The 26,658-nt window shown below is 54.8% G+C and overlaps 2 protein-coding genes across 4 annotated transcripts; one reads left to right on the top strand and one right to left on the bottom strand.

Annotated features, from left to right (window-relative positions):
• Positions 1 to 379: 379 nt before the first annotated feature.
• On the bottom strand, positions 380 to 11,971 carry CALY (calcyon neuron specific vesicular protein). 2 transcript variants are annotated; one of them, XM_033842192.2, is made up of 6 exons: positions 11,888 to 11,971; positions 4,189 to 4,331; positions 3,147 to 3,263; positions 2,422 to 2,535; positions 1,058 to 1,423; positions 380 to 690 (listed from the first exon to the last, which is right to left on the bottom strand). In XM_033842192.2, the coding sequence occupies exons 2-5, from the start codon at positions 4,309 to 4,311 to the stop codon at positions 1,091 to 1,093; spliced, it is 687 nt and encodes a 228-aa protein (XP_033698083.1). In that variant the 5' UTR covers positions 4,312 to 4,331; positions 11,888 to 11,971; the 3' UTR covers positions 380 to 690; positions 1,058 to 1,090. The 2 variants fall into 2 exon arrangements, with proteins under 2 accessions (XP_033698083.1, XP_033698084.1); XM_033842193.2 differs by lacking the exon at positions 2,422 to 2,535.
• On the top strand, positions 10,835 to 26,452 carry PRAP1 (proline rich acidic protein 1). 2 transcript variants are annotated; one of them, XM_073793764.1, is made up of 5 exons: positions 10,835 to 11,007; positions 24,659 to 24,725; positions 25,376 to 25,425; positions 25,958 to 26,061; positions 26,191 to 26,452. In XM_073793764.1, the coding sequence occupies exons 1-5, from the start codon at positions 10,850 to 10,852 to the stop codon at positions 26,412 to 26,414; spliced, it is 603 nt and encodes a 200-aa protein (XP_073649865.1). In that variant the 5' UTR covers positions 10,835 to 10,849; the 3' UTR covers positions 26,415 to 26,452. The 2 variants fall into 2 exon arrangements, with proteins under 2 accessions (XP_073649865.1, XP_033697717.1); XM_033841826.2 differs by lacking the exon at positions 10,835 to 11,007 and adding an exon at positions 22,173 to 22,284.
• Positions 26,453 to 26,658: the final 206 nt, after the last annotated feature.

The following is a 26,658-nucleotide window of genomic DNA, read 5'->3' as shown; positions in this document are numbered from 1 at the left end:
AGGTTCGCCCAGAAGTGGTACCAGCAGCATCAGTTCCTGCTGTTCGCTACTGAAAACCAGGGGAAGTCTTAAGAGGATGCGGCACAGGCAACTCGTTTTAATTTGAAATGGCTTAAATTTCATCTCAGCAATCCTGGGTTTTAGTTCCAGGAGGTGAGAGAATTTCAGTTTAAGATCTGACTCCGACCTCGCGGTGTCAGGCGGGTGGGGTCCGCGCTGTTAGATGCTCAGAGGGCTCCTGGGGTCTGAGAGCCATAGGGAATCTAATTAATGAAGTTGTCACTTCTGGGAAATGTCTTTAACAGCTTAGAGAGATTAAATGTATAAATTAATGGCGTATTAATTAAAGAATAAGTGAAGACATACACAAAGGTTACTAGGTTAATAAATGCTTTTAAATTGAGCTTTAAAGCTTGAGAAGAGCTGGGCAACGGGGGACAGAATTCGGGCCCTCGCCCGAATGGGGTTGGGGGGTCAGGAAAAAGGCCGGAGAGCCGAGGATGCTCAGGAGAAGCGCGAGATCCAGGTGGAGGTGAATCTTTACTCAGAGAAAAGCGACAGAGCTAGAGGCTCACGGGGCGGGGGGCGTCAGCGAGGGGGCCTGGGAGCAGGGGCACGACCACGGCGACCACAGCGACCACAGAGCGGCGAGCGTCGGGCGAGGGCGGTCACAGGTGCCGGCGTGGGACGCTGCGAAGACAGAGGGGAGGAGGGGTGAGGCCGGGCAAGTTGGGGCGGGCGCACGACCACACCGCCCACCTGCGTGCGAAGAAATGAGGCTGAACCCCGCCCTCCCGCCTCCAGTTCGCCTGACCCCGCCCCCCGCCTGACCCCGCCCCCCCACACTCCGGTCCCCGACCCCCGCGCCTTGCCCACGCCCCCCATCCCCCATCCTGCCCTGCCCACGCCCTCGTGCCTGCTCCCTGCCCGAGACCCTCACGCGGTCACAGGGGTCGCCAGGGCGGACAGCACCCCTGAGTGAGCCTCCGGCCGACCGGGCCGGCGCCCTGCCCCTCCCGGGGGTGGTGGGGCGGATAGGGAGGAGGGTCCCACCTACCCGGACGGGCTGCGACCCGGAGGCCAGAGGCCATCACTGGGGGGCTGGGGGCGGCGCGCTCCCCTCCACCTTCTGCGCCGCCTCCTTCTCTCCTGGCGCCGAGGCCTCCCCCGAGGGCTTCCCCGAGGGCGTCCCCGAGGGTTTCCTCGAGGGCTCGGTGACCGCCGCCATGGCCGCGCGGGCGGGCGCCTTGTGCGCCTTGGGCGCCTCCTTGAAGGCGTGGTAGCTCGCGGACAACCACGGGGTCTCCGTGCCGTGCTTGCGGCCCACTGGGTAGGCCCCGATGGCCGCCAGGAGGCTGCGGTGGTGCTCAGGGTCCAGCTCGGTGTAGTACATCTCCAGGGTCAGCGGGGTGCAGATCTTGTGCTGCGGAAGGGGGCCGGTCAGGGGCGGGGGTGGGGGGAGGTGTGGCGGCCGCGCCCCTGGGCTCGGGTGTGCAAAACGGGGTGCATTTTTTCTCAGTGGCATCAGCCGCGATGCGGGAGCCACGTCCGTGGGCCACCCGCGGGCGGGCGGTCACCTCTGCTTTTGAGCAGTTCGGTCATACTGTAGACAGTGCCCCTAAATACACTGATTTCTGCCGTAATTTCAAGCCATCAGGGGTAGGCCTGCAATTCAGACCTGGAGGCTCCGCAGAGAGCCAGCCCTTCTCCGAACGCACCGGTGGCCGGTGGCCATGGCCTCCTCCTGAGTGAAGGGGAGGGGGCTCGGCGAGTGCCCCGCGGCCCGCCCCCACCCCGCGGGCCCCCGAGGGAATCCCAGTGAGTGAGGGCCGTTAGCAGCCCGGTGCACCCCTGGAAGTACAGTGGGGGCTCGTGGCCTCTGTGGGGGGAGCGCTCCCCTCTCGGAAATCACGGGGAAAGGGGGACGATTTATCTACTGAAAACTTAGAGTCTTGAAAAAATACACTGAAAATGGTAAAAGTCACCATAAGCAAAGCTGCGAGAAAAGAAACAAGGATGGGGGAACACTTTCCAAGCATACAGAAAACGTCAACATCCTGTGACATAGAAACACACCACATACAAGTGAGGGAGGCTTCCCTCCACCTGGACCTCCTTCCTTATGCTTTACTTTTTAAATTACAAGAAGAGAAAACCTCTCGCTAAAACACCTTTTCTTTTAATTTTTCTAAAGATAGGACTTGAATATACCTGGAAGGTGACGGGGCTTGAGGGCCTTTGCAGGTCACGTTCCCATAGAGCTGGGAACACCCTAGACCAACCCTCCTGGGGGTAGCTTGGGGGAGAGGAGGGGAGGCACCCCGTCCTTCCACAGGACACCCCCCTGGGACCCTCCCTGGCACTCTGCCTGCAGGGCGCGACTGCCCTTCCCAGCCCCGGTGCCCTGTCCACCGGCCTTACCCGAAGCAGGAAGCCGTCGGGGCAGCTGAACTGGTCATACCAGATGGCCTTATACATGATCAGGAGGCAGCCCATGAGCGCCATGGTGAAGGCGATCATCCGCCCTGTGGGCATCTGGGGGTGGGCAGGTGCGGAGAGGAGAGGTGGGGTGGTGAGGCTGTGCAGGGCCCGGGCCGCGAACCTCAGGGCCGGCGCCCATCGCGCACACAGCCCAGAGCTCACCGGCCTCTCAGAAAGGATGGGGAAAGGGGAAAGGGGCAGAGTTACTACTGAGAAATGAAAGGCTTTAGAAATGGTACCCTAAAAGTTATAAAAAAGCCACCATTAGTAAGCTGAAGAGCTAGAAAAGGAAGGGAAAACACATTTGCCAGAGACACAGCAGGAAAAGTGAGCCTCCATCGTCTACGGGAAATCGCGAGTCACCGAGGAAGAGACGAACGACCCACTTGGGAAAGGGTGCAGGGCGCAAGCAGGCACTGTGTCTCCTGCCAGGGGCTCCTCCGAGGGCGGCGGCTGCCCGCACCCCACGTTACAGCAGTAGCAGGGAGGCCGGCAGAGCCCTACCTCTGATGGGGTGATTCCCTGTCCAGCTCTACTGAGAGCAGGGCCCTGACCAAGGGCCCCCAGCCCACCCAGTCCAGAGCCTGGGTTCCCACAGCTTGCAGCTGCCTCTCCACCTCCCCTGCCCTGACTCCCCATGGAATTGGCGGGGAGGGTTGGGTTACCCTGCTACGTGCATCCTCTGGGTGGCCGCCGCCCAGCTTCTGGGCCTCTAGGTCGGAGAACTTTGTCGGCTGGTCCGCGGAGGACAGCTGGTATTCCGTCTGTGTCTTAATGACAACCTGTGGGAAGAAATGATGCAGGAGGACCCTGAACTAGGGGGGCTGGGAGGGAAAGGGGGCAGGGGGCAGCTGCCCGCAGTGGTGTGGGTGCTAGTGGCAGGGCTCTAGTGGCTACCAGCTGACACCAAGGGAGGGGGACACTGGAAGTCGGCCAGGGCCGTGGCAGCCCAGGGCCTGGCCAGATGATGGAAAGAGCCCCTACGTCTGCTGGCTGCCTTCGGCTCTGAGTACGCTAGCTGTCCCTGCCAGAGGCTTCCTCTTGCAGGGTACCACAGCTTGGTCCCCTCCTCCAGGAAGCCCACCACTGAGCCTTCCCTTTGGGAACCAGGTCCAGAACGGTAGCAGGCATGGTCGAAGCCCACACAGATCGCTGGAGAACTGCCCTCGGCTCATGGGAGCAATGCTGGGACGTGCCCCCTGCCCTCGCCAATGGCTGACGGGGGCCTCAGGCTGGGACAACTCTGCGTGCCATTCACTCTCCAGAGCTCCGGTGGGGTCAGGCAGGGCTGTGCCTGAGCTGAGCTCTGCTTCTTACAGGTCCCTTCTGAGAGCTCCCCCTCCACCCACCCCTTGCCCAAGGACCTCATCTCAGGCTGCAATCCAAGAAAGAGCACGCCCAGCAGAGGAAGGGGGTAGTTTTTGCTGCTGAGCCCCTGCTGGACCGCAGGCAAGCTGGGCACTGTCTGTGAGAGCATGTGAATCCTCACCACCACCTGTGGCCAGTTTACCCTGGTTTGCAGATGAGGAAAGGGCAGTTCTGGGTGGCGGGGGGAGCCGATCGGGGCACACAGCAGGCTCAGCCTGGCCCTTCCTCCACTTGCTCAGCTACCCCTTAGAGGAGGCCACACCTAAAGCCACCTTGCTAACGCCCGTGTGTTTCCAGGGCAGGATGACACAGGCCTCCACGCTGGCCCAGGCCCCTCACCTGGTCGGAGAACGCAGGCTGTAGCTGGCTGACATCCAGGGGACTGATCAGAGGGACGCTGTCCATGGTAGCCCCATCCCCGGAGCCTGTCTTCCCCGAGAAGCTGCAGTTCAGCTTCACCATGGTGGATGGCAGTCCTCGTCCTGTCCAGAGGCAGACACAGGGTCACTGGCCACATAACAGATGTCCACACCAGCTGGCTCTGGAGTGAGAGGGCCCCAGGCTGGCCCTTATGCTCCTCACGCCAGAGGTGGGTTGGGCCGTGGGTGGCCAGGCCAACCTCCCCAGGACAAACCGGGTGAGTCCAGCTGCAGGATTCTAGTCCCTTCCTGCCCCCTGGACTCCCTTTGGCCCCCACAGCCGTGCAGGCGAGAGTGCCTCTGACTGGTGACTGCCTGGCAGAGTCTTCCACTGGCCCACCTGCTCCAGGAGATATTCTAAGGGCAGCAACCAACAGAAAACAATCCCAGATAGAAGCCTGGAGAGTAGGGTGGCCAGTACGGTACGCCAGGTTAAATCTGAATTTCAGATAAGCAACGGATGCTTTTGCTTTTTATGATATATCCATGTAATATGCAATACAGGAACATATTTATACTAAAAAGTATTGTCTATCTGAAATTCAAATTTAACTGGGTGTCCTATGTTTTATCTGGCAACCCTACTGGAGATGCAGGAAGTAACAAAGAGCTACAGAAAGAGGATGCTGGTGAATGAATCCAAGAGCTAACTGCACAGAGCGTGGTAGTAATGGTGTACATGGACTGGACCATCTGGGGAGCTGGAACGCCCTGACAAGAACAGGAGTGGGGGGCAGGCAGGAGGTGGGAGGGACCTGCATGGCTTGGAGGAGCACAAAGCTTCCTGGGGGAGGTCAAGATGGTTTCACTTCTAGGCTGACTGATAAGAGAAAAGGAACACAGCAAATGACTTGAAACTGAAAAAACAGAAACACAAAATATACTCAGTCAATCAAAAGGAGAAAGAAATGGTCCCATGTCCACTAAGAAATTAAATCTCTTGTTAAAATCTTCCAACAAAGAACTCCAGGCCCAGGCAGCATCACCCCTGGATTCTACCAATCATTTAAGGAGGAAATCATGCAAATTTCATACAAAACTCATCCAGAGGAAAGAACACGGGAGCACACCCCAGCTTGTGAAGCCAGCACGACCTCTATCTCAGAACTCGGCAAGGACAACGAGACAGAAGACCTCGCAGGCCATGCTACCCACCAACACCAGTGCCAAGGCCCCAGATAAAATGCAAGCATGTGGAATCTAGCAAGATATTAAAAGGCTGGGTGTATTCTGGAAATTTCACATCTGAAAGCAATCATTATTTTCACCATATGAACAGAATAAAGAAGAAAAATGATCTCATCAATTTCAATAGTAGCTGAAAAAGTATCTATTGGAATTCCCTGGTGGTCCAGTGGTTAGGACTTCATGCTTTCACTGTCGAGGGCCCAGTTCAGTCCCTGGTCTGGGAACTAAGATCCCACAAGCTGCGCGGCACAGCCAAAAAAAAAAAAAAAAAAAGAAAGGGAGATACAAGGCCCTTTATTATCAGTTCTATAAATGATGGTGATTTATAGAGGTCCTAGCCAAGCCATATGGCAGGAAAAAGAAATAAGAGGTACAAAGCCTGGATGAGATTAGGTAAGACTCTCATTATTCACAGAGAAAGCATCTTCTGTGTGTAGAAAATCTAAGAGAATCTGCGTATAAATTATACGGGTTGGAAAGTGAGTTCAGCAGAGTTGATGGGCTTAAGGTATTCAGAAATCAGTGCTGTTTCTATGTATCAGTGACAAAAAATTAAAACATAATTTGTTGAAATATTCCACTTACACAGTATCAGAGATATCGAATGCTCAGGAGCAGGTCTAACAAGAGATTAGAAGGACCTCCCTGTGGAAACCCAGAAGAAACCTCTGTCAAGACACTATTGACTGGGACTTCCCAGGTGGTCCCGTGGGTAAGACTCCACGCTCCCAATGCAGGGGGCCCAGGTTCGATCCCTGGTTAGGGAACTAGATCCTGCATGCCTGCCACAACTAAGAAGCCTGCATGCCACAACTAAGACCCTGTGCAGCCTAAATAAATTTTTTTTAAAAAAAGACATTATTATTATTAATTTATTTTTTGCGGTACGCGGGCCTCTCACTGTTGTGGCCTCTCCCGTTGCGGAGCACAGGCTCCGGATGCGCAGGCTCAGCGGCCATGGCTCACGGGCTCAGCCGCTCCACGGCATGTGGGATCTACCCAGACCGGGGCACAAACCCGTGTCGCCTACATCGGCAGGTGGACTCTCAACCACTGCGCCACCAGGGAAGCCCCTAAACAAGACATTATTGACTGAGACCAAATAACTCCTAAATTCCTTAAATAAATGGGGAAATATATGGTCATGGATTTTGGAAGTTTCCATGTTTAAAAACATCATTTCCCCTCAAAGTGTAGCTATAGAATCAATAAATCCCAATCAAAATTTCAAGGTGAAATTTTTTAAAAATATATCAATAGTTCTGTATTTTTAAAATAAATTTATTTAATTTATTTTTGGCTGTGTTGGGTCTTCGTTGCTGTGCGTGGGCTTTCTCTAGTTGCAGCGAGCGGGGGCTACTCTCATTGCAGTGCATGGGCTTCCCGTTGTGGTGGCTTCTCTTGTTGTGGAGTACAGGCTCTAGGCACGCGGGCTTCAGTAGTTGTGGCGCATGGACTCAGTAGTTGTGGCACATGGGCTTAGTTGCTCCGTGGCATGTGTGATCTTCCTAGACCAGGGCTCGAACCCGTGTCCCCTGAATTGGCAGGCGGATTCCCAACCACTGCGCTACCAGGGAAGTCCTTTTTGTGTGAATTTGATAAACTTTGTAATTTTATATGGAAGGCAGAGGGACAAGGATACTCATAACATCTTGGAAAAGACCGAGGGGGGCACTTGTCTGCCAGGCGTCTAGCTTGTCACATAGCCGTGTGGTATCACTGCGTGATGTACAAAGACCCATGTGACACACCCTATACACACGGACCACGGAGATGTCACTGCAAAGCTTGGGGATGGCCACCCAACGTCCACATGGCAAACAGTGGACCCAATCCCCACCTCACACCCCACACAAAAATCTACTCCCGGTGGATAAGCCAAGATGGAAAAGCGTCGTGGAGATAATACAGGAGAATATTTTCCTGGTCTCAGGGAGGGAAAGAGTTTTTCAGTATCACAAATAAGCGCTAACCACAAAAGAAAATATTGATAAAAGAACTACATTAAAATTAACAGCTTCTTATAACAAACGTATGGTTACCAAAGGGGATAGCAGGGGTAGGGGGAGATAAATTAGGAGTTTGGGATTAACATATACACACTACTATATATAAAATAGGTAAACAACAAGGACCTACTGTGTACCACAGGGAACTATAATCAATATCTTGTAATAACCTATAATGGAAAAGAATCCAAAAAGGAATAGCTATATATGTATAACTGAATCACTTTGCTGTACACCTGAAACTAACACAACACTGTAAATTAACTACAGTTCAATTAAAAAATTAAGAGCTTCTGCCCATCAAAACACAGCCTTCAAAGAATGGAAACAGAAACCAAGACTGGGAGAAAATATTTGCAACCTGCAAATGAGAAAGGACTTGTTGTGGGTTCAACAACAAGACGAGCCCAAGCCCTAACCTGGGCACCTGTGAACGTGATCTTATTTGGGAATAGGGTCTCTGCAGATCTAATCAAGTTAAGATGAGCTCATACTGGATTAGGGTGGACCCTGATCCAATGACTGGTGTCCTTATAAGAAGGGAGAAATTTGGACACAGACACACACAGGAAGGAAGCCATGTTGAAGATGGAGGTGGATACTAGAGGGAGGTGGCCACAAGCCAAGGGACTCCTGGGGCCACCGAAGCTGGAAGAGGAAGGAAGGAGCCTCCCCTGGAGCCTCAGGGGAGCTCGGCCCTTGCAGCATCTTGATGTCCCGCCTCTTGCCTCCAGAGCTGCGCAAGAACGAACGTCTGCTGTCTGGAGCCACCCAGCTATGGTGGAAGCCAAGATGGGTCAGGCATCTACCGTATAAACAGAGCGTCTCAAGTTGGTCAAGAAAGACAGGCAGATCACCCAAGAGAAAAATGGACAGAAGAGGATTTCCAATGGCCATGAATACTGAAATGCTGCTCACTCCATTATCCTTGAAGAGACAAATTGCGGGGGTGGTGGTGGGGGAGCGGGGCGGGGGGAAGCCGAACACCAGGACAGGGAGAGCAGGAACACAGGCCGCCACAGGGTGGGGTGGGGCCGCTTTATCTAGGGTGTTGAACCTGTGACGGCCTCACTCACTCCTGGGCAGACACCCCGCAGGAAGGCAGGTGTGCACCCACGTGCACAGCAGCACTGCCCACAGACGCGCGCACCACGGGGCATCTCCACAGTGGAACAAGCACATGAATAGAGGCGTTTCTGCGAGGTCGTCAGAGCAGGCAAGGGAAGGGACCACGCTACCTGCAAGAACAGCCCTGAATCACAAAGCCAGCGTCGGCCAGAAGAAGCCAGGCACACATGAAGGGTCGAGAATAAAGAAACACAACAGCCTTGTTTAGGACCCCATCCCGCGCTCAGGAGCTCGGAGGTGCGGCCAATGCTCCTGCGTCTGCAGAGTCCCCGGTGGTGCCCTTGGGGGAGGGGAGCGGCTTCGGGGCGGGGCGGGCGTTTCCGGTCTTCTCTTGGATGCTGGACGCCTGGGGTTCACTTATGACGAATCATTAGGCTGCACGTTTGCTTCGTGTCCTCTTCTGAGTTCGTTATATTTCACAACAAAAAAGGTTAAAAACAAACAAAACCAAACGACAGCGGGCAGGTAGCAGAGGCACAGCCAGGCCACGCCCTCTCCCAGGACTGAACAGCCTTTTGACAACTGTGCCCTGGCTGTCCACTTCCTAACGAGGACCTCGGGCTGAGCTTTCCGCCCTGGCCTCCGAATGTGGCCCCTCCCTCGCCACTGCCTGCATCCACCCTGCAACCCCCAAACTTCTGTCCTGAGCGACCCTCCTGGGCATCAGCTCCACCACCGCAGGTGCCTGCCAGGCCCTCACTCAAACCCCAGCAGCCAGGCCCTGCTGTGGGTGCCGGTGCGGGCAGGCCAGGTGGGAACGCAGAGGGGGAGCCCCTGCCAGCGGCAGAGTCAGACAGACCTGCAGGACGTGTGGGAGGCACTGGGCAGGGAGGCTCGGGGCGGTCACTGTGGGGAGGGCAGGAAGCCCCCGGCCCAGGCTGGGAGAGGGGCCGCCGCATCGTGGACTCACTCCCCAGGCGCCCGCGGAGGAGGCTTCTCTTAGGGTCTTGAGCCGGCGCCCTTCCCCGGATGTGCGCGCCTTGCCCGTGCCGTACAGACCGGCAAAGCGTCCCCACTCCCCACCCACCCCAGGCTGAGGCGGTGTGCTCTTCCTGAGGTGGGTTGAGGCCTGGCCGGGCCTCGGCCTGTGGATGACGTCCGGGCACCTGGGCACCTGCCCCAGGCGGGCGGGACATCTGTCCTTCTTCGCTCGTACCGCGCGTATATGACGTCCACGCTCCACGAGGCAGAGACGGACAAGGAGCCATCAACATATAAATAAAAGAAGGTCGGGCGATCCGTGCGAAGAAGGAAATAGAGATGAAAACCGCCGAAAGGGGGCCGCGGAGGAGGGCGGGGGGGGGGAACGACCGGGCACTGCAGGGGAGGGCTGTGCGAGGTGGGGACAGCAAGCGCCCCGGCCTTTAGGGGAGCTTGGCGAGGGGCTGGGGGGGGTGCTCTCTAGGGGGAGGGGGCTGGGGGCCTTCACGCAGCAGACGCCCCGCGACTCTCAAACCCAACCTGCGGTTTACAGACAGGAGCCGGGAGGGGCAGAGGGGGCACAGCCCCCACCCCCGCAAACCTGTCAATCTCAGCTTGGTGGCCACGCCCCCTGGAAGGCGGAAGGCCGAGGTCTCCCCCTCCTCTCCCTCAGGACGCCCCTATCCATACGAGCTCCGCCTCTGGGTTCCCTTTAAGCCAAACGTAAGCTCCAACTCCTCTGCCTCTGCATGACGTCCACGTTACGTCATCTTGGGTTTCCATGGCAACAGAGACAGGCAGGCAATGACACGTCTTCTTGAAGAAAAGACTTGGGGGCCCAACGGACCCTCTGTGTCTGACTCTAGGCGCCTTGTTCCAGGCAGAATGCTGGGGTAGGGGCTGGGCTGCATCTGGGAAGCACCCCCCCCGCAAAATTCCTTTCCCTGCCTGAGTCATGCAGACCCTCTGGGCAGGCTGGCTGGGCTCATTCACACGACAGACACTTAGCTCCGTGGAATGGGAGGGGTCTTCCCTACTCCTCCCACCGGCCCCCTCCCTCCACGCTGCGCTGTAATTGTGCCTTCGACAGCGGATCAGCTGCTCCCCGCTCGCCGTAGGCTGCTGGGCTGGGATGTGGGGCGGTGTACGTCTCCTCTACGAGGCTTGGGGAGGGGGCACAGGTTGAGCAGTGAGGTTGTGCTGAGGCTGCGATGGGTGGCTGGACGGGAGGGCACGGACCCTCAGCCGAAAGCCCTCAGGAAGCTTGGCTGCAGGTCACGTCACAGACTCGCTTTCACACATACGCCACCCTGGGATGCTGCGTCACTCGGAGGTATGCACCGGCGCCTGCATGTGCGGGCGGGCACGAGCGTCCTGTGTGCATTGGGCGTGCGTGTGACAACGGAGCGCGGGGGACCTGCGCGCTTTGCCGAACCCGCAAGGCCCCCGGCCCCGCGCCGCCCCTTCCAGGCCCAGCCACAACGCCCACCCAGGTGCGCTCCCACCCGTTGCCCTGCAGGCCGATGGTGGGTTTGACTGCCGGTTGAAGGGCAGGTGGACTGCAGGCGCCAGCCCAGCCCTGAGAGGCCCAGGCGAGCGGGGCAGGTGGGGGGAGGTGCAGGTCTGCCCCCGGCTTCAGCGTCCCAAGTACCAGCCACCTGTGGCTCCGCACCGAGCGCCCGCGGCAGGCGGTTCTGGACAAACGCCCTCTCTCCGCTTCTTGGCCACGTCCCGCCTGCCACGCAGCCTCCCTCACCTCCGCCACCACCGTGCCGTTGCCGGCAGCGCTTCGTGATCTGGTCCGTCGGAAGCCCCTTCTGCCTCCCCCACCCCCTCAGGTAGAGCTGAACCTCAGGTAGAGCTGGAACTGGCACCCCTTCTCCACCTCGGGACGCCCATCTCCCACTGGCTCTCTCAGACCTGCAGAGGTGGAGCTGGCTCGCGGGGAGGGGGCTGCAGTCTCCATGGGACAGGGGGAGCTGATGTCCAGCAGTCCTACCCCCACCCGAGCTGCCCCGCTCTACCGCGGACGGGAATCTGGGAGGCACGTCGGGTCTGCGCAAGGCTGGACACCCACGGCCCTTCTGGAACATCCAGGCAGGGACTCTTCCCGCGGAGGCCCTGGATCCTCGGGGGGGCCTGAGGACAACCTCCTGCGCTTGGGCCGACCCCTGCCCGGCCGGCTGCCAACGGGTCAGCCGCAGTTCCCCCCCCCCCCCCGCCACTCTCTTACCCCTGCACACGCCCCTCGCACATCCGTGCACACACACCAGTATACCTGCGACCCCCGCACACCCAACACTCGTGCGCACACTCGGCCCCCCACCCGCCCCCCAGCTCCGCTCCACAAGGACAAATGTGCAAATGGCTCACAGGCGGCTCCAACGGGCAGCTGCAGCAGGATGCAGTCGCAGGACAAGGATGCGGAGGAAGGATGCGGTTCCAGACGCTTCTCAGCTGGGGCGCGGCGGGGGAGGGGCCGAGCCCCAGACCGAGGCTGCCGTTGTTGCCAGGGAGATGCAGGCTGGAGGAGGCGAGCAGTGCGTCTGCCGCCGCCGCCCCGCCTCCCACGCGTGCCCGTAGGAGCTGTGCCGCCCCCCCCAACCTGTCACTGGCTTAGACACGCACACCGCATCCACCCACGGCACACATCTCACACACACACCATTCACACGCTGCACACACCATATACATACACCTCACACACTCACACCACCGCACTGCAGGCGGGGCGGGGAGGGGACAGACTCCCTGGCCAGCATCCTACCCTGGGGATGTCCAGGCTCCCAGGCACCACTTCGTCGGGCGCGCAGTCTTGCCCCCTTTGGTCCGCTTGGTTCAGGCACAGCTGGGTTGGGCCCCCACCCGCCCAGAGGGCCTCCTCCTCACGGCTCGGCGTCCAAAGCCCCGACTGTCCGCTTTCGGAGGGCAAGCCTGTGGCTCCTGGTAGCCGCTGTGGCCCAGAGCCTGCACAGCGCCAGGCATAGAGCAGCCGCCACGCAGGCGCGTTGTCCGAGTGAGCAGGTGAGCGGGGCCCGTGGTCTCAGGACCCCGGGGCTCAGCCCAGCAGGGTCGGGGCTCCACACCTGGGCTCACAGCTGGCCGAGGAGCGATGGCGCGGCTGTGTCATGCCTTTTTGCTGTTGACTAGTGCCCCGTGTTGCGGATGTGTCCCGTCTTATCTATTCAGTCGCCAGGCTCTGGACTGTTCGTCCCGGGTGTGTCTACTGTTGACAGCGTTGCTGCCAGCGTTCTTGGACTAGTGTTTGTGTGGACACAGGGCTTTCATTTCTCTTGGGCAGGTACTTAGGAGTGGAATTGCTGGGTCGTATGGTAGTTTACATGTAGTTTTTAAAGAAAATGTTTTAACTTTTTTCCAAAGTGGCTGCAGCATTTCATATTCCCATCAGCGGTGCAGAAGGGCTTGGCTTCACCCCCGCCCCGGACGCGTGTTACCATCTCTCCTTTTTGCTGCAGCCGTCTGTATTCGCTCGCGAGGGCTGCCATAACTAAGTACCACAGACCGAGTGGCTTAAACAACAGGAATTATTTCCTTATGATTCTGGAGGTTGGAAGTCAGACATCAAGGTGTCGTCAGGGTTGGTTTCCTCTGGGCCTCTCTCCTTGCCTTATAGAGGCCCGCTTCTCCCTGTGTCTTCAGATGGCCTTTCCTCTGCGTGTATCTGTGTCCTAATCTCCTTTTCCTTTTTTTTTTAAGCCTTTAAAAAATAAATAAATAATTAATTATTGGCTGCATTGGGTCTTTGTTGCTGCGCGCGGGCTTTCTCTAGTTGCAGCGAGCGGGGGCTACTCTTCGCTGCGGAGCATGGGCTCTAGGCACGTGGGCTTCAGTAGTTGTGGCTCGCGGGCTCTAGAGCGCAGGCTCAGTAGTTGTGGAGCACAGGGTTAGCTGCTCCGCGGCATGTGGGATCTTCCCGGACCAGGGCTCGAAGCCATGTCCCCTGCATTGGCAGGCGGATTCTTAACCACTGCGCCACCAGGGAAGTCCCTAACCTCCTTTTCTTATAAGGACACTAGTCAGAATGGATTAAGGCCACCCATATGACTTCATTTTAACTTAATTATCTCGTTAAAGACCATATTTCCACATACTGTCACAGGCTGAGGTCCTGAGGGTTAGGGCTTCTACGTATGAATTTTGGGAGGAAACAATTCTGCTCATAACGCTGACCTCGTACCCACTAGTAGGATGAGTGATATCTCACCGTGGTTTGAATCTGCATCCCTAATAACTAATCTAAGGAAGAAATAGAGAATTTTATTCAAGGCAACCTGAGGATTATAACTCAGAAAACTCTGAGGACTGTTCAGCTTGCTAGAAGTTGAAGGCACAGCTCTATACATTTTCAAGACAAAGCGTTGTTCATCGAAATGACCCTGACATTTTATGTAAAGTTCACCGAAAATACACACTCCAGCTCTACACGTATGAATCGAGTGCAGGTCACCATGACCGTAACAGTACTAGGAAAAGAAGGAAGGAGGGAAAAAAAAAATGATCTTTTTGGTGAGGCAGAGATTCTTGCTCTTGAGGAGGGCCCAGGGCGGAGAGTATGGTCTGCTTAAATTTTCTTGTCTTGTCTTAAAAACATACATTTTATTCCATCATTAACTATACATCTCTTCGTGGGTTTCTTAGCCACCTGTATATCTTTGGTGAAACGTTTGTTTAAATGTTCTGAACATTTTTCAATTGGGTTGTTTGTCTTGTTGTTACTGAGTTTTAAAAACTCTTCATATATTCTGGATACAAGTCCTTCAGCAGGTAGAAGATTTGCAGTCTCCCCCAGTCTGTGACTTGTCTTTTCACTTTCTTGATAGTCTCCTTTGAAGTGCAAAAGCTTGTAGTTTTGATAAAGTCCAAGGAATCAATTTTCTCTTTTATGTGTCGTGCTTTTGGTGTTGTGTTAAGAACTGACCCAAGGCCATGAATATTTTCTCATTTTTTCTTCCAGTGGTTTTGTAATTTTAACTTTTACATTTAAGCCTATGATGCATTTTGAGGTAGCTTGTGTGTACGATCAAGTTATAGGTCTAAGTTATTATTATTTTTTGCATGTGGATATCCGGTTGTCTCAGCACCTTTTGTTAAAATCACTAATCTTTTCATGTTAAGTTGTCTTGACATCTTTGTCAACAACCAGCTGTCCATACATATGTGGGTTCATTTCTGGACGCTTAATTCTGTTTCACTGATGTGTGTCTCAATCCTTATGCCTACAGTATGTCTTTTGCCACTGGGGCTTTGTAGCGTTTTGAAGTGGCGGAGTGTATCTGTTCTAATTTTGTCCTTTTAGAAATTGTTTTGGCTCTTCTGAGTCCTTCCATTTTCATATAAACTTTAGGATCAACTTGTCTATTTCTACAGAGTTCTGCTAGAAATTTGATAGGAATTGCATCGAATCTATAGATTAATTCTGGGAGAATCACCATCTGGACGAAGACTTGAGTCTTCTAATCCATGAAGAAAGACTATCTCTCCATTTATTTAGATCTGGATTTTCCTCAGCTCAAGTCTCGTGCTTCTTTTGTTAAATTTATTCCCAAGTATTCTATTACTTTCAGTGCTACTATGAATGAAAAATTCTCCCTAATTTCATTTCAAATTGTTCATTTCTAGTATATAAAAACAATTGATTTTTGTATATTGATCTTATATCCTGAGATCTTACTAAACTATTTCTAAGTATGGGATCATATCATCTGTAAATAAAGACAGCTATTTTTCCATTCCAATTCAAGCATGATCTTTTCTTTGTCCTGCCTTGTTGTGCAGGCTGGACTCTACAGCACAATGTCGAACAGCAGGGTGAGCGTGGACGGTGACGTCTCCTCCCCACCTGAAGGTGAGAGTTGGTGGTCTTTCACTACTGAATATGATCACCACTGTAAGTTTTTCTGTACATGCCCTTTTACCGGGTTTAGAAAGTTCCCTTCTACTTCTACTTTTTTGAAAGTATTTTTTTTTAAATCATCAATGAGTATTGGCTTCCTGAAAAAGAATTTCAGATTCTTTTTGTGTCTATTAAAATGATCATTTCTTTGTCTTTCATGTTATCTATATAGTATAGTACATTAATTAACTTTTGGAATATTAAACCAACATTGAATTCCTGGGATAAATTCTTTTTTATGTGTTGCTGGATTTCACTGGTAATTTTTTAAATCTCATAATAGCTTTTTATTATGATTTTTAAAAATCAATTTATTTATTTAATTTATTTATTTTTGGCCGCGCTGGGTCTTCCTTGCTGCGTGGGTGCTTTCTCTAGTTGCAGCGAGCGGGGGCTACTCTTCGTTGCGGTGCGTGGGCTTCTCATTGCGGTGGCTTCTCTTGTTGTGGAGCACAGGCTCCAGGCACGCGGGCCTCCGTAACTGTGGCCCACGGGCTCCAGAGCGCAGGCTCAGTAGTTGTGGCACACGGGCCCAGCTGCTCCGCGGCATGTGGGATCTTCCCGGACCGGGGCACGAACCTGTGTCCCCTGCATTGGCAGGCAGACTCCCAACCACTGCGCCACCAGGGAAGCCCTCGCTGGTATTTTTTATTAAGGATTTTTGTGTCAATGTCCAGGAGGAATGTTGGTGTGTATATAGCTTTCTTTCCCCTGTAATGTCTTTGTCTACCTTTGGACGCAGGAGGTGCTCTCACCTCCTCTACAGGCTGTGAAAGGTTATTTTTGCTGTTATTCCTTCTCAAGCATTGTCTGCAGGCCTCTGGTGTTTCTGACAAGAAGTCAGCTTTAATCGTGTTGCTGGTTCTCTGCACAGAAGGAGTAGTTTTTCTCTTGCTACTTTCAAGATTTCCTCTTTGTCTTTGGGTTTTAAAGTTTAACTGTGGGCTTCCCTGGTGGCACAGTGGTTAAGAATCTGCCTGCCAATGCAGGGGACGTGGTTTCGAGCCCTGGTCTGGAAAGATCCCACATGCCACGGAGCAACTAAACCCATGCGCCACAACTACTGAGCCCGTGCTCTAGAGCCCTCGGGCCACAACTACTGAGCCCACGTGCCACAACTACTGAAGCCCGCGTGCCTAGAGCCTGTGCTCAGCAACAAAGAGAAGCCACCGCAATGAGAAGCTCGCGCACAGCATCGAAGAGTAGCCCCCGCTGGCCGCAACTAGAGAAAGTCGGCACGCAGCAACGAAGACCCAACGCAGCCAAAAATAAATAAATAAAATTAATTAATTAAAAAAAAATTTAGCTGTGATACATCTTTGTTTTTATCCTATTTGGGGCTCATTGAGCTTATTGGGTTCGTAGATAAATGCTTTTCATCAAATTTGGAATGGTTTTTGCCATTAGTTATTGAAATACTTTTTCTGTCCCTCTCTTTCCTCTGCTTGTGGGACTCCATGTGTGTGTGTGGTGTGTGTGGTGTGTGCCTGTGCGCGCGCATGTGTCTGTTGCTGTCTCACAGGCTCTGGGCCACCAGGGAAGTCCTTGGGATGCTTTTCATTGTTCTTTTTTTTCTCTTCCTTCAGGTTGGATAATTTCTAGTTATGTCTTTAAGTGTTGATCTAACTTAAAGGTATATACTTAAATATGTCTTTTATTAAGCCCTCTAGTAAATTTTTTATTTTAGTTATTGTTTTTCAATTCCAGAATTCCCGTTTGATTCTTTTTAAAATGTCGTTTATTGAGATTTATTTATTTAAATCACTTTCATCATATTTTCCTTTAACTCTACACATGGCTTCCATTCATTTTTTGCTCTAAGTCCAATGCCTAGGTCCACTAAGAACAGTTTCTATTACCTGCTTTTCTCCTGAATATTGGTCACACTTTTCCTGTTTCTTTGCCTGTCTTGTAATTTTTGGTTGAAAAATACACGTTTTAATTGGCTCATCATTTGTAACAAATATACTAACCAATGTCAGCTACTAGGAGGGGAAATGGGGATGGGGAGAGGGTATTATGGGAACTCTGATTTTCTGCTTAATTTTTCTCTAACCCTGAAATTTCCTATCAGGGGACTTCCCTGGTGGCCCAGTGGTTAAGAATCTGCCTTCCAAGGCAGGTGACATGGGTTCGATCCCTGATTGGAGAACTAAGATCCCACATGCTGTGGGGCAACTAAGTCCTGGCACTCTAGAGCCCACGTGCCACAACGGCAGATCCCACATGCTGCAACAAATATCCCACGTGCCGCAACTAAGACCCGACACAGCCAAATAGATAAATAAATATTTTTTTAAAAAGTCTATTAACCAAAACAACTAGCTGTCTTAGATTATATTTTGAAACAACTATGGATTATGGTATTTTCCCCTGAGGGTAGAGGTTAGCTGTTCAGCAATTTCCTGGACTAAATCTGTAGGCTGTTTCCTTGTGGTGTGTGGCACTGATCTCCCTGCCAGGGCAACAGATAAATGACAAAGACCCTTCCTCTTAGGACGTTATTTTCAATGATACTTGTTAGCGGTACAAGGACCAGAATTAGAAAAAAATACAGACTAGATTCTATGTGTCCAGTGACAATAAATGGGTGATCAAAGGGTTGTCCTCTGCTTCATATTAGTGTCAGTAGGTCCCCTACAAGTACTCAGAATAAACATTGCTTAAGGGGTCGGAATGTTATACATTGTTGTTTTGTTGTATGAAGTATTGGGACAATTGATAAAATTAGGATTGAGAAGATTAAGGACAGTGTGCTCCCTGTTTGTTGTGAATGGATCATACAATTGTGTTTGCAAATAAGAAGTACCATTCTGGCTTGATGCGGGGGGCTGTGTTGAGGAGGTTAGGAGGAGTATAATGGTCTGGGTCCCCTAGAAGTTCGGATGAGACTAGTACCAGTATTAGTGAGATTAGAAATAGGAACAAGGCATACCAGATATCTTTAATTGTGCAGTGTGGATGAAACGGGATTTTGTTCATATCGCATTAGATCCTTGTTGGACTCTTAGAGCCTGTTTCATGAGGAGTAATGGGTGAAGAACTACTAAAGCTGCAGCAATCAGTGAATGGGAGGATAAAGTGGAAGGTGAAGAGCAGGGGAAAGGGTGGCTTTATCCACTGAGAATCCTCCTCAGCTGCATTTGACTGGGTTAGTGCCAATGTAAGGAATTGCTGGAAGGAGATTTGTAATGTAATGTAACTCGCCACAACTAGAGAAAGCCCGTGACAGCAACGAAGACCCAACACAGCCAAAAATAAATAAATAAATTATTTTAAGAGAAAAAAGCTATTAAGCCTCATGATAAGACATAACCTGTAAATGCTGTGGCTATTAAACAGCAGGATGATTCCAACATTTCATGTCTCTCGGAAGCTGTAAGATCCGTAATACAGACCTCTCCCAACATGGGCAAACAAGCAAGCAAAGGATATGGAGACTCCATTTCCATTAAGTATCGGCGAATTCACCCATAGTCTCCATCTTGGGAGATACGGGCTATGGACAAGAAGGCAGTTATTGATACATGATAAAGTATTGCTAGGAATAACCCTGTTAAGATACGTAAAATTAAACAAATACCAAGCTGAGAACCAAATTTCATCATGATGAGAGATTTAATGAGCTGGTAAATCAATAAATGAATCGTTGACAGTTTTGCTTAATGGGTAGGTTTTTCTAATGTTGGTCATTAGTGGGGTTTTTTAAATAAATTTATTTATTTATTTATTTTTGGCTTCATTGGGTCTTTGTTGCTGTGCGTGGGCTTTAGTTGCGGTAAGCGGGGGCTACTCTTCATTGCGGTGTGCAGGCTTCTCATTGCAGTGTCTTCTCTTGCTGCGGAGCACAGGCTCTAGGCACACGGGCTTCCGTAGTTGTAGCACGCAGGCTCAGTAGTTATGGCTCACTGGCTGTAGAGAGCAGGTTCAGTAGTTGTGGTACACAGGCTTAGTTGCTCTGTGGCATGTGGAATCTTCCTGGAGCAGGGCTTGAACCCATGTCCCCTGCACTGGCAGGCAGATTCTTACCCACTGTGCCACCAGAGAAGCCCTGGTCATTAGTGTTTATATAGTTGAAAGACGATGATTTTCATGGCATTGGCCATGGTTACACTCCACATAAGAATAATCATGACATACGCTGGATTTATTTTAAGTACATTTTGGTAGTTAGTTTTGAAGGTTTTCCTTCAAAAGCTTCCTTACTTATGGTGGGCTTGGGTTGATTGTGAGTGGTCGAATTGGTTCTGGCATTGTAATAAGTTTTGGTGGGTCGTCTTTGAGCTTAATGGTTTCTAAGTTTCTTTAGTGGGACTGTTGTTAGTTTGTGGTTATACAACAGCTGTGCCTACGGAGCAGTAGCCTGAGCCTTGTGTTTCTAACAAAACTGTCTTAGGGCTGTTTCTTTTGGGGTTGATAATGGGGCGTGCAGTGATCCTTTTGCTGAAAAAGTTGAGGAGCAGGGATTGTGTTTCAGTTTAAGGGGATGGGAACTGAATAATTTATGCTACGGGAGATTCCGACTTTTTCTGAGGAAGCTGCAGGAACGCTGTGTGGTGTAGGTACGGTATGTGACTGGTGACTGTTACGGGTTGGTCCCTGCTTATTGGTGCTCTGGTTATGATGGAGATCACCCGTGGACATTAAATAGGGTTGTACTTAAGTGTGACGAGGAAGGAGAGCAAACGTAATTTAACTGGGCCTATATGTGTCTGCCGTAGGCTGTGAATAATAGCTTTGGAGCATATACAGAGCGTGGCTTTGAAGAACGCACGTGTGAAGCTGTGGAGCCATGCTAGGCAGGGTTTTCGCTGTCAGTAGTTAGTACAATGAGGCCTAGTTGACTTGAGAGGAGTATGTACGCTGAGGCAGTGATGAATGTATCGACCCCTATTAGGATGATGGGGATGTTGGATCCTGAGATGACGTTGCTGCACCCGAGCAAGGGCGCTTGTCCCCTCGGAGCAGAAAGCAACTCCTGATAGCAGGTGTCTGCAGCAAAGAAAGGGTTTATTTGCAGGCTTTAAACAAGGGCATGAGAGACAAGCCTCAGATCCACTCAGACCAGCTCAGATAAGCCTCCGACCAGCCTGATCTTTGAGGGGATTTTTTAAAAAGGGGAACAAAGAAAGAGGCTGGGATTCATCACTGTTTTGTGACATTTCTGTGACATTTCTGAATCTAGTTTCAGGAGTCAGGCTGTCTCTGGTTTACATTCTCAGGCCAGGCGGTCCATGGCTGGGGGGTCTGTGAGCTCATCTTGCCCTGGAGAAACAACCTGAGTGTGTATTAACGATGGTGTCTACAAGGGCAATTTCAGTACATTAGCGATGTTATCAACAGCAGCCATCTTAGTCACCTGACTCTGGTTGATTAGTGCTCAGTTAGCACAGGATTGAGGTCAGAGGGAACAAGAAAGGGAATAAAGTTTTGGGTGGAGAGACGAATCATGAACTCAGTAAGGGAACTCGGCTTTAGGGGGACTTGGTGTCACTACTACAAATAACTCTCTAATTAAACTGATTGCTGGCGGCAGGGCTGCATTGGTAAGCCTTGGTAATAGTCGTCATCGCCATTAGTGGAAGAAAGGTTTAGGCCATGGGCTAAAATTATGGTACGGCTGTGAATACGTGCGTGATTTGAATGTGCCAAGGAAAATAGTATAGATGATGTGAGGCCATGAGCAGTTCTAAGCCCCTGCAACATCAAGGTGTCCGGTAAGAACACGCACTGCCAGTGTGGCCCGCGGAGAAGCAGCGGTGAGTGGGTTGCGCTGTTATAATTATTCCTCATTAGGATGATGTAAGGATTGGATCTGCTCTGTGGCTTTAAGGGGTTTGGGAGTTTGGGTGCTGCAGCTGCAGGAACCGTAGATCCCACCGTCGGGGCTTCTACACCCGCCGTGCAGTCAGAGGTGTAACGCGTAGAGGGGTGTTTTTACTGTAAAAGCTATTGTGTATGTTAATCGTATGAAAATATTGAATCGAGAGTCAGATGTTGCTTGGGTTCGGTACTGGATCATTAAAAAGTTTGGGGAGGGCTTCCCTGGTGGCGCAGCGGTTAAGAATCCACCTGCCAATGCAAGGGACACGGGTTCGAGCCCTGGCCCGGGAAGATCCCACATGACGCGGAGCAACTAAGCCCGTGCGCCACAGCTACTAAGCCTGAGTTCTAGAGCCCACGAGCCACAACTACTGACCCCGCGTGTCACGACTACTGAAGCCCGCGTGCCTAGAGCCCATGCTCTGCAACAAGAGAAGCCACGACAATGAGAAGCCCACGCACCGCAACGAAGAGTAGCCCCCGCTCGCCGCAACTAGAGAAAGCCCGCGCGCAGCAACGAAGACCCAGTGCAGCCAAAAAAAAAAAAAAGTTTGGGGAACCAGTGATATATCCGAGGGGTCCAGCAACTGCAGCTGAGGGCCCAGAGGGCAGGGTGGGCTGGGACGCCCTCCGGCTTCCATCCAAGCAGTCAGCCCTGCTTCGGGTCCCATGCCCCTGGGTGACAGAGCCCAGGGCCAGGGTGGGGCGGAGGCTGTGCGAGTTCCCGCGTGTGGAGAGGTGGGGGGAGGTAGGGCTGCGTCAGGTGGCTGTAGCGGGCAGAAGTCGGGTGCTGGGGAGGGTCATGCGTGTGACATACAGGTGGACTCAGTCACCTCGTCAGCCCAGTCAGGATCCCGCCCCGACCTCTGTCCAGACACGCCCACACAGGGGCCATAAAGCCTCGAGAGAGAGGAGAGGGCAGGGAGAACGAGGACCGGACGTCTGGATCCCTGGGCCGCTGGCTAGCTGGGTCTGCAGCTGCAGGTCCCCCAGAGCGCTGTCTACACTGAGGAGGGGACCCCAGCATGAGGAGGTAATGCCCAGCGCCTGCAAACCCGGGTCCCCACCCAAACACCCCACCCACAGCTTTGCTGTGTGGTCACTTGGGTCCAGGAGCCCTGGACTCAGGGAACAGCCCCTGAGGCACCTGGGTCCCCAGTGCAGGCCGGTTTCAGAAGGGAGTCGGGGCTCTGTCTGCGAACCAGTGTCTGGCTGGTTCCCAGGAGCGCCGGCTCCTCCCGGGTGTTAAGGGCTTGGGGACAGAACTCTTCCTCCCGAGTCCTCCAGAATGATTGTAGCCCCTGGGCTCCAGCTCCAAAGGCCACCCCTGTGGCTCCCGAGAGAGACCACTGTCCCTTGGGGTCCCTTGACCCTGTGGAGAGTCACCCGGGAGCCCCTGGAAGCGGGTGGGAGGCACCAGGGCCAAAGAAGGCAGGTCTGTGACTGACGAAATGAAAGTGGGGGTCAAGACGCTGAGCCGGGGCTGGAGGCTGGGGGGCGATGCGGGCAGGGCAGCTGGAGCCCAAGGGGTCGTCACCCCGGGAGCTGGGGTGTGAGCCCCAGGGAAGCACTGGGGCTCCTCCAGGACCCTGAGGTCAGAGGCCATTTCTCCTGAGGGGGGTCTCCCTCCGCCCCCTCCACCTGTGGCAGGGGTGGGGGGCCCCTCCCCCTCTAAGCCAGCGCTCTCCCCGGCCCTCCTGTCCTGGGGGTTTCTCCTAGGGACCCCAGCGTGGGCCAGGGGCGGGCTGATCAGTGACATGGGGACCTCTTGGTGTCCAGAGCCTCTGTCTGGGGAGAGGCAGGGTAGCTGACCAGACTGGGCCAGTGCCCTGCAGTCCAGGGCAGGCCCCTGCCCTTTGCCCCCTGGGAGTGCAAGGGAACCTCCACCCCAAAGTGCTGAGTCACCGGGAGGAGCGAAGGTCTTTGTGGGGCTGGAATCGGGGCATCAGGCAGGAAGCCTTGATGGGCCGCCCCTGGCCCCTCCCCCCCAGCCACGTGCTCCCAGCCCGGCCCAGCTGCGGAGCAGAAACTTTCCTGCCCACGGACTGACACTGCCGAGAGATAGATGCACTGAGGCGTGTCAAACATTCTGAGTTTATTTAAGCAAAACTCGATTGAAATCGGGGCGGCATCCAATCTAGCAGACAGAAAGGAGCTCCAAGGAGCTGGACAGAGTGAAAGGCTTCTACAGGCCGGGGGTGGGGAGGTGGGGTGAACAAGGAAGTTCCTGTAAGCGAAGGGCGCTGGTTGTGGTCGGGTCACCTTCCTTCAGGGGAAGGCAGGGCCGCGAGTGTCGCCTGGCGGTTCCGGATTGTCTGGCTCAGGATATTCCATCGCGGGGAGGGAGGGGAGGGAGGGGAGGGGAGGGGAAGGGAGGGGAGGGGAGGGGAGGGGAGGGGGGGGAGGGGAGGGGAGGGGAGGGAGGGGAGGGGAGGGGAGGGAGGGGAGGGGAGGGAGGGGAGGGGAGGGGAGGGGAGGGCAGCGCCCACCCGGTACTGAGGCCTCAGTTTGGTGATGAAGGCTCTCAGCCCAGCAACTCCACTGGGGGCCTGTTGTCTTGTATTTTAATAATGCAAAAGACACGGGGCACATGCACACCACACACGCGCACGCTACGCACACCCACACCACGCACACGGCAATGCACACGCACAGGCACGGGCGGGTACCGTAGCCCAACGCCACGCATCCCCGCCGCAGTCAGCCCCGGCCGTCCTCTGCTCTCCCGACCCGGTCTGTCTTGGGTGAGGCCTCCTCGCTGCTGAGTCCCTTAGTCGCCTTCTGTCCTGTGCGTTCCTCCACACTTCCTGCCTTCGGCCATTGCTCCTCAGAGCCCCTGCTTGGGCTGGGTCCTCGAGCTCCTTGAGGTCAGGCTAGACGTGTCCCGGCGGAGCACCCCATCTTCCCCGCCCCTCCTGGGCTTCCCGCCCAGGTAACGGCCCCGGCGTCCACCCACGGCTCTGGGACAGAGCGAAGTGCTACCTGCCTCTGAGGAGCCACGGGCACAGCCTCAGGGCTGCTGCGGGCTTGAGCGCCTGCCAGCTGAGCCCCAAGCCCGCGCCCCATCAGTGCTACAGCCCCACTGCGCCAGGCCCCGACGGTGCGGCCGGCACAGGCCGCGGAGCCAGAGGCAACGCTGGGACCACCAGATCCACGTGGTAACCCGGGCCTGCAGGGTGGGGTCCGAGGGCCCGGGAGCAGGTGTGGGCCTGTGGAGGCCCCATCTCTGTGCCTGCGTGGCCTGCTCTGTGACGTGGGGGACAGTAAACCACCTGTGGACCTGATCAGGACCCGGCCCTTGGCCCCCCTGGCTGGACCATCGCCAGCCCTGCCAGGCATCATGTCTGGAGGTCGCGGGGCAGAGGCAGAGCCTTGCCTGTCTCTCACTCTCCTCCCTGGTTCCCCAGGCTTCTCCTGATCACCAGCCTGGGTGCTGTGTTTCTGCTACAGGCGAGCTCAGCATGGACCCCCCAGGTACGTGCGGGGTCCTCACCCAGCCGCCCCGTGGCTTCTGCCCTCAGCCCCACCAGCAGGGAGTGGAGAAAGGCACCAGCTGGCCTAGGGCAGGGGAGGCGTGGCACCCATGGGATTGCAGGTCCTGTGCACCGGGCGGGCCCGTGGGCACTGGGGGGACCCTCAGGATGAGGGGAGCGGCCCCTCTGCGGGGTCTGATGGACAAGCCACAACCACCCCAGGTGAGCCAGGTGGAGGAGGGGGCCTGATGACGCTCACCTGTGCTGTGAAGCCCAGGGCACTTCCACATGCAGGGCTGCCCAGGGGCCAGGACTGTGCTGGGGCCGTGTTCTTCACCAGCCGTACACCCTGGGAGTGCCAGGCGAAGACGGAGACACAGGAGGACCAGCACAGCTGTCCCACAGCTGCTGGGCACCGGTCACTGGGCTGGGTCACCCGTTTCATTTGCTCCCCTGCCCCACTGGCCCCGCAAGGAAGTACGGGCAGAGGAACCGGCCCCCCTTCCTCAGGCCACCAGGGGACAGGTGGTGCAAGTATAGACCCCATGCTGTCCCCAAGTCTCCCCCAAAGCCACACGGCCTCCAGCCAGTCCCCAGAGGAGGACCCTTGGAGGACCACACTGAGCCTCACTTGCGACCTCTCTCTCCCAGGTCCTCGTCCAGACCAAAGGCAAAGCTGGGGCTGAGCAGGGCACAGAGGAGTGAGTGTCCCCGGCAGCCTCTTGCGCCTTTCCCTGTGCCCCCTTCGGGCCTGCCTTGAGCTGGGAGCCTTCATGCATGGAGGGGGGATCCTGTCCAGCAGCTTTGGGGAGGGGAGGCACGGGAGCCCCTGAGATCCGTGAGCAACCGAGCAGAGCGCGGGGCCTGGAGGATCCAGTCCCCCCTCCTGCCCCGCCCAGCTCCCCTGCTCCCCCGTAGCCTCCAGGGTGGCTCCCGCCCGGGGTGGCCAAGGCAGCAGACTGAGCCAGCCGTGCCCCCTTCCCCTACCCATGTGAGACGGCCGGCCAGGCAGGAGGACGCAGCACCACCTGTAGACTGGGCTCCGCTGACCTCTGCACAGGAGGGAGCCCCGGCCAAGCCCATGGAGCCTTCTCAAGGCCTCCCCTTCGGGGACCTTCCCGGGCCCGACGTCGGCACGCCTGGCCCGAGGGTCTGGGTTGGGGGTTGGGCAGGGGTGCCGTCCTGGGGTCTCCCGCTGCACACAGTGACCTGACCCAGACGCTCTTGCTACAGGGCCTGGGGCGCCCGAGCGGTGGAGCCTCCGGAGAAGGACAGCCAGCTCATGTGGTTCCTCATGGCACCAAAGCTCTTGGCCACCACCGGGGAGAAGCGGCAAGGTCAGGGCAGGCGCTGTCCCCTGGGGAGAGGGGCGCAAGTTCATGGCAGGGGGCTCGCAAGGGGCCGACTTGGATGAGTGAAGCCTCGGGAGGGAAACTGAGGCCACACTTCCCTGTGTCTGTCCCTAGGTGCCGAGGCCCTGGCAGAGACCGAGGACACCCTGGGCCGTGTCCCAAGCCCCAGGTGGGGCCCTGAGCCTGACCATGACAGCCTGCACCACAGCTGGCCCGAGGAGGCCCAGGGGGAGGCAAGGCCCTGGGCTCGGGTGCTGCCACCTCAGCAGGTGCTTCAAGGGCCAGAGGAGGACCGAGACCACATCTACCACCCCAAGGAGGAGCCCTGGGAGCCTTGACCCCCCCACAGCTGCAAAAATAAACCCTGCAAAGAGGCGGCGGCCACATATGTCTTCAAGAACAGTGATTGTGGACCCCACCTGCTCTGTCTGGGAGAAGGGGGGCCACAGGCTGGCCCCGGGCAGCCCCAGGCTGACGCTTGGCTCCTTGCACCCAGCGCCCATGCGCTGGGAGCTGTCTGCTTCCCCCAGGCCTCCTCATGTGCTGGGGTGCGGACGGAGCTACTCTGGGCTCCCCACGGAC

This window comes from Tursiops truncatus, chromosome 16 (assembly GCF_011762595.2).
Source record: "Tursiops truncatus isolate mTurTru1 chromosome 16, mTurTru1.mat.Y, whole genome shotgun sequence".
NCBI classification, from domain to species: domain Eukaryota; kingdom Metazoa; phylum Chordata; class Mammalia; order Artiodactyla; family Delphinidae; genus Tursiops; species Tursiops truncatus.
This window is presented reverse-complemented; position numbering and strand designations above follow the sequence as displayed.

Bases quoted from the DNA above. Each gene is read 5' to 3' on its own strand.
- CALY (XM_033842192.2), bottom strand. From the start codon at position 4,311: ATGGTGAAGCTGAACTGCAGCTTCTCGGGGAAGACAGGCTCCGGGGAT. The intron at 3,264-4,188 runs GTGAGGGGCCTG...TTCTTCCCACAG, and splicing joins AGCCTGCGTTCTCCGACCAG to GTTGTCATTAAGACACAGAC. The intron at 1,424-2,421 runs GTAAGGCCGGTG...CCCCTTCCGCAG, and splicing joins CCGACGGCTTCCTGCTTCGG to CACAAGATCTGCACCCCGCT.
- PRAP1 (XM_073793764.1), top strand. From the start codon at position 10,850: ATGCACCGGCGCCTGCATGTGCGGGCGGGCACGAGCGTCCTGTGTGCA. The intron at 25,426-25,957 runs GTGAGTGTCCCC...CTCTTGCTACAG, and splicing joins GCTGAGCAGGGCACAGAGGA to GGCCTGGGGCGCCCGAGCGG. The intron at 26,062-26,190 runs GTCAGGGCAGGC...GTCTGTCCCTAG, and splicing joins CACCGGGGAGAAGCGGCAAG to GTGCCGAGGCCCTGGCAGAG.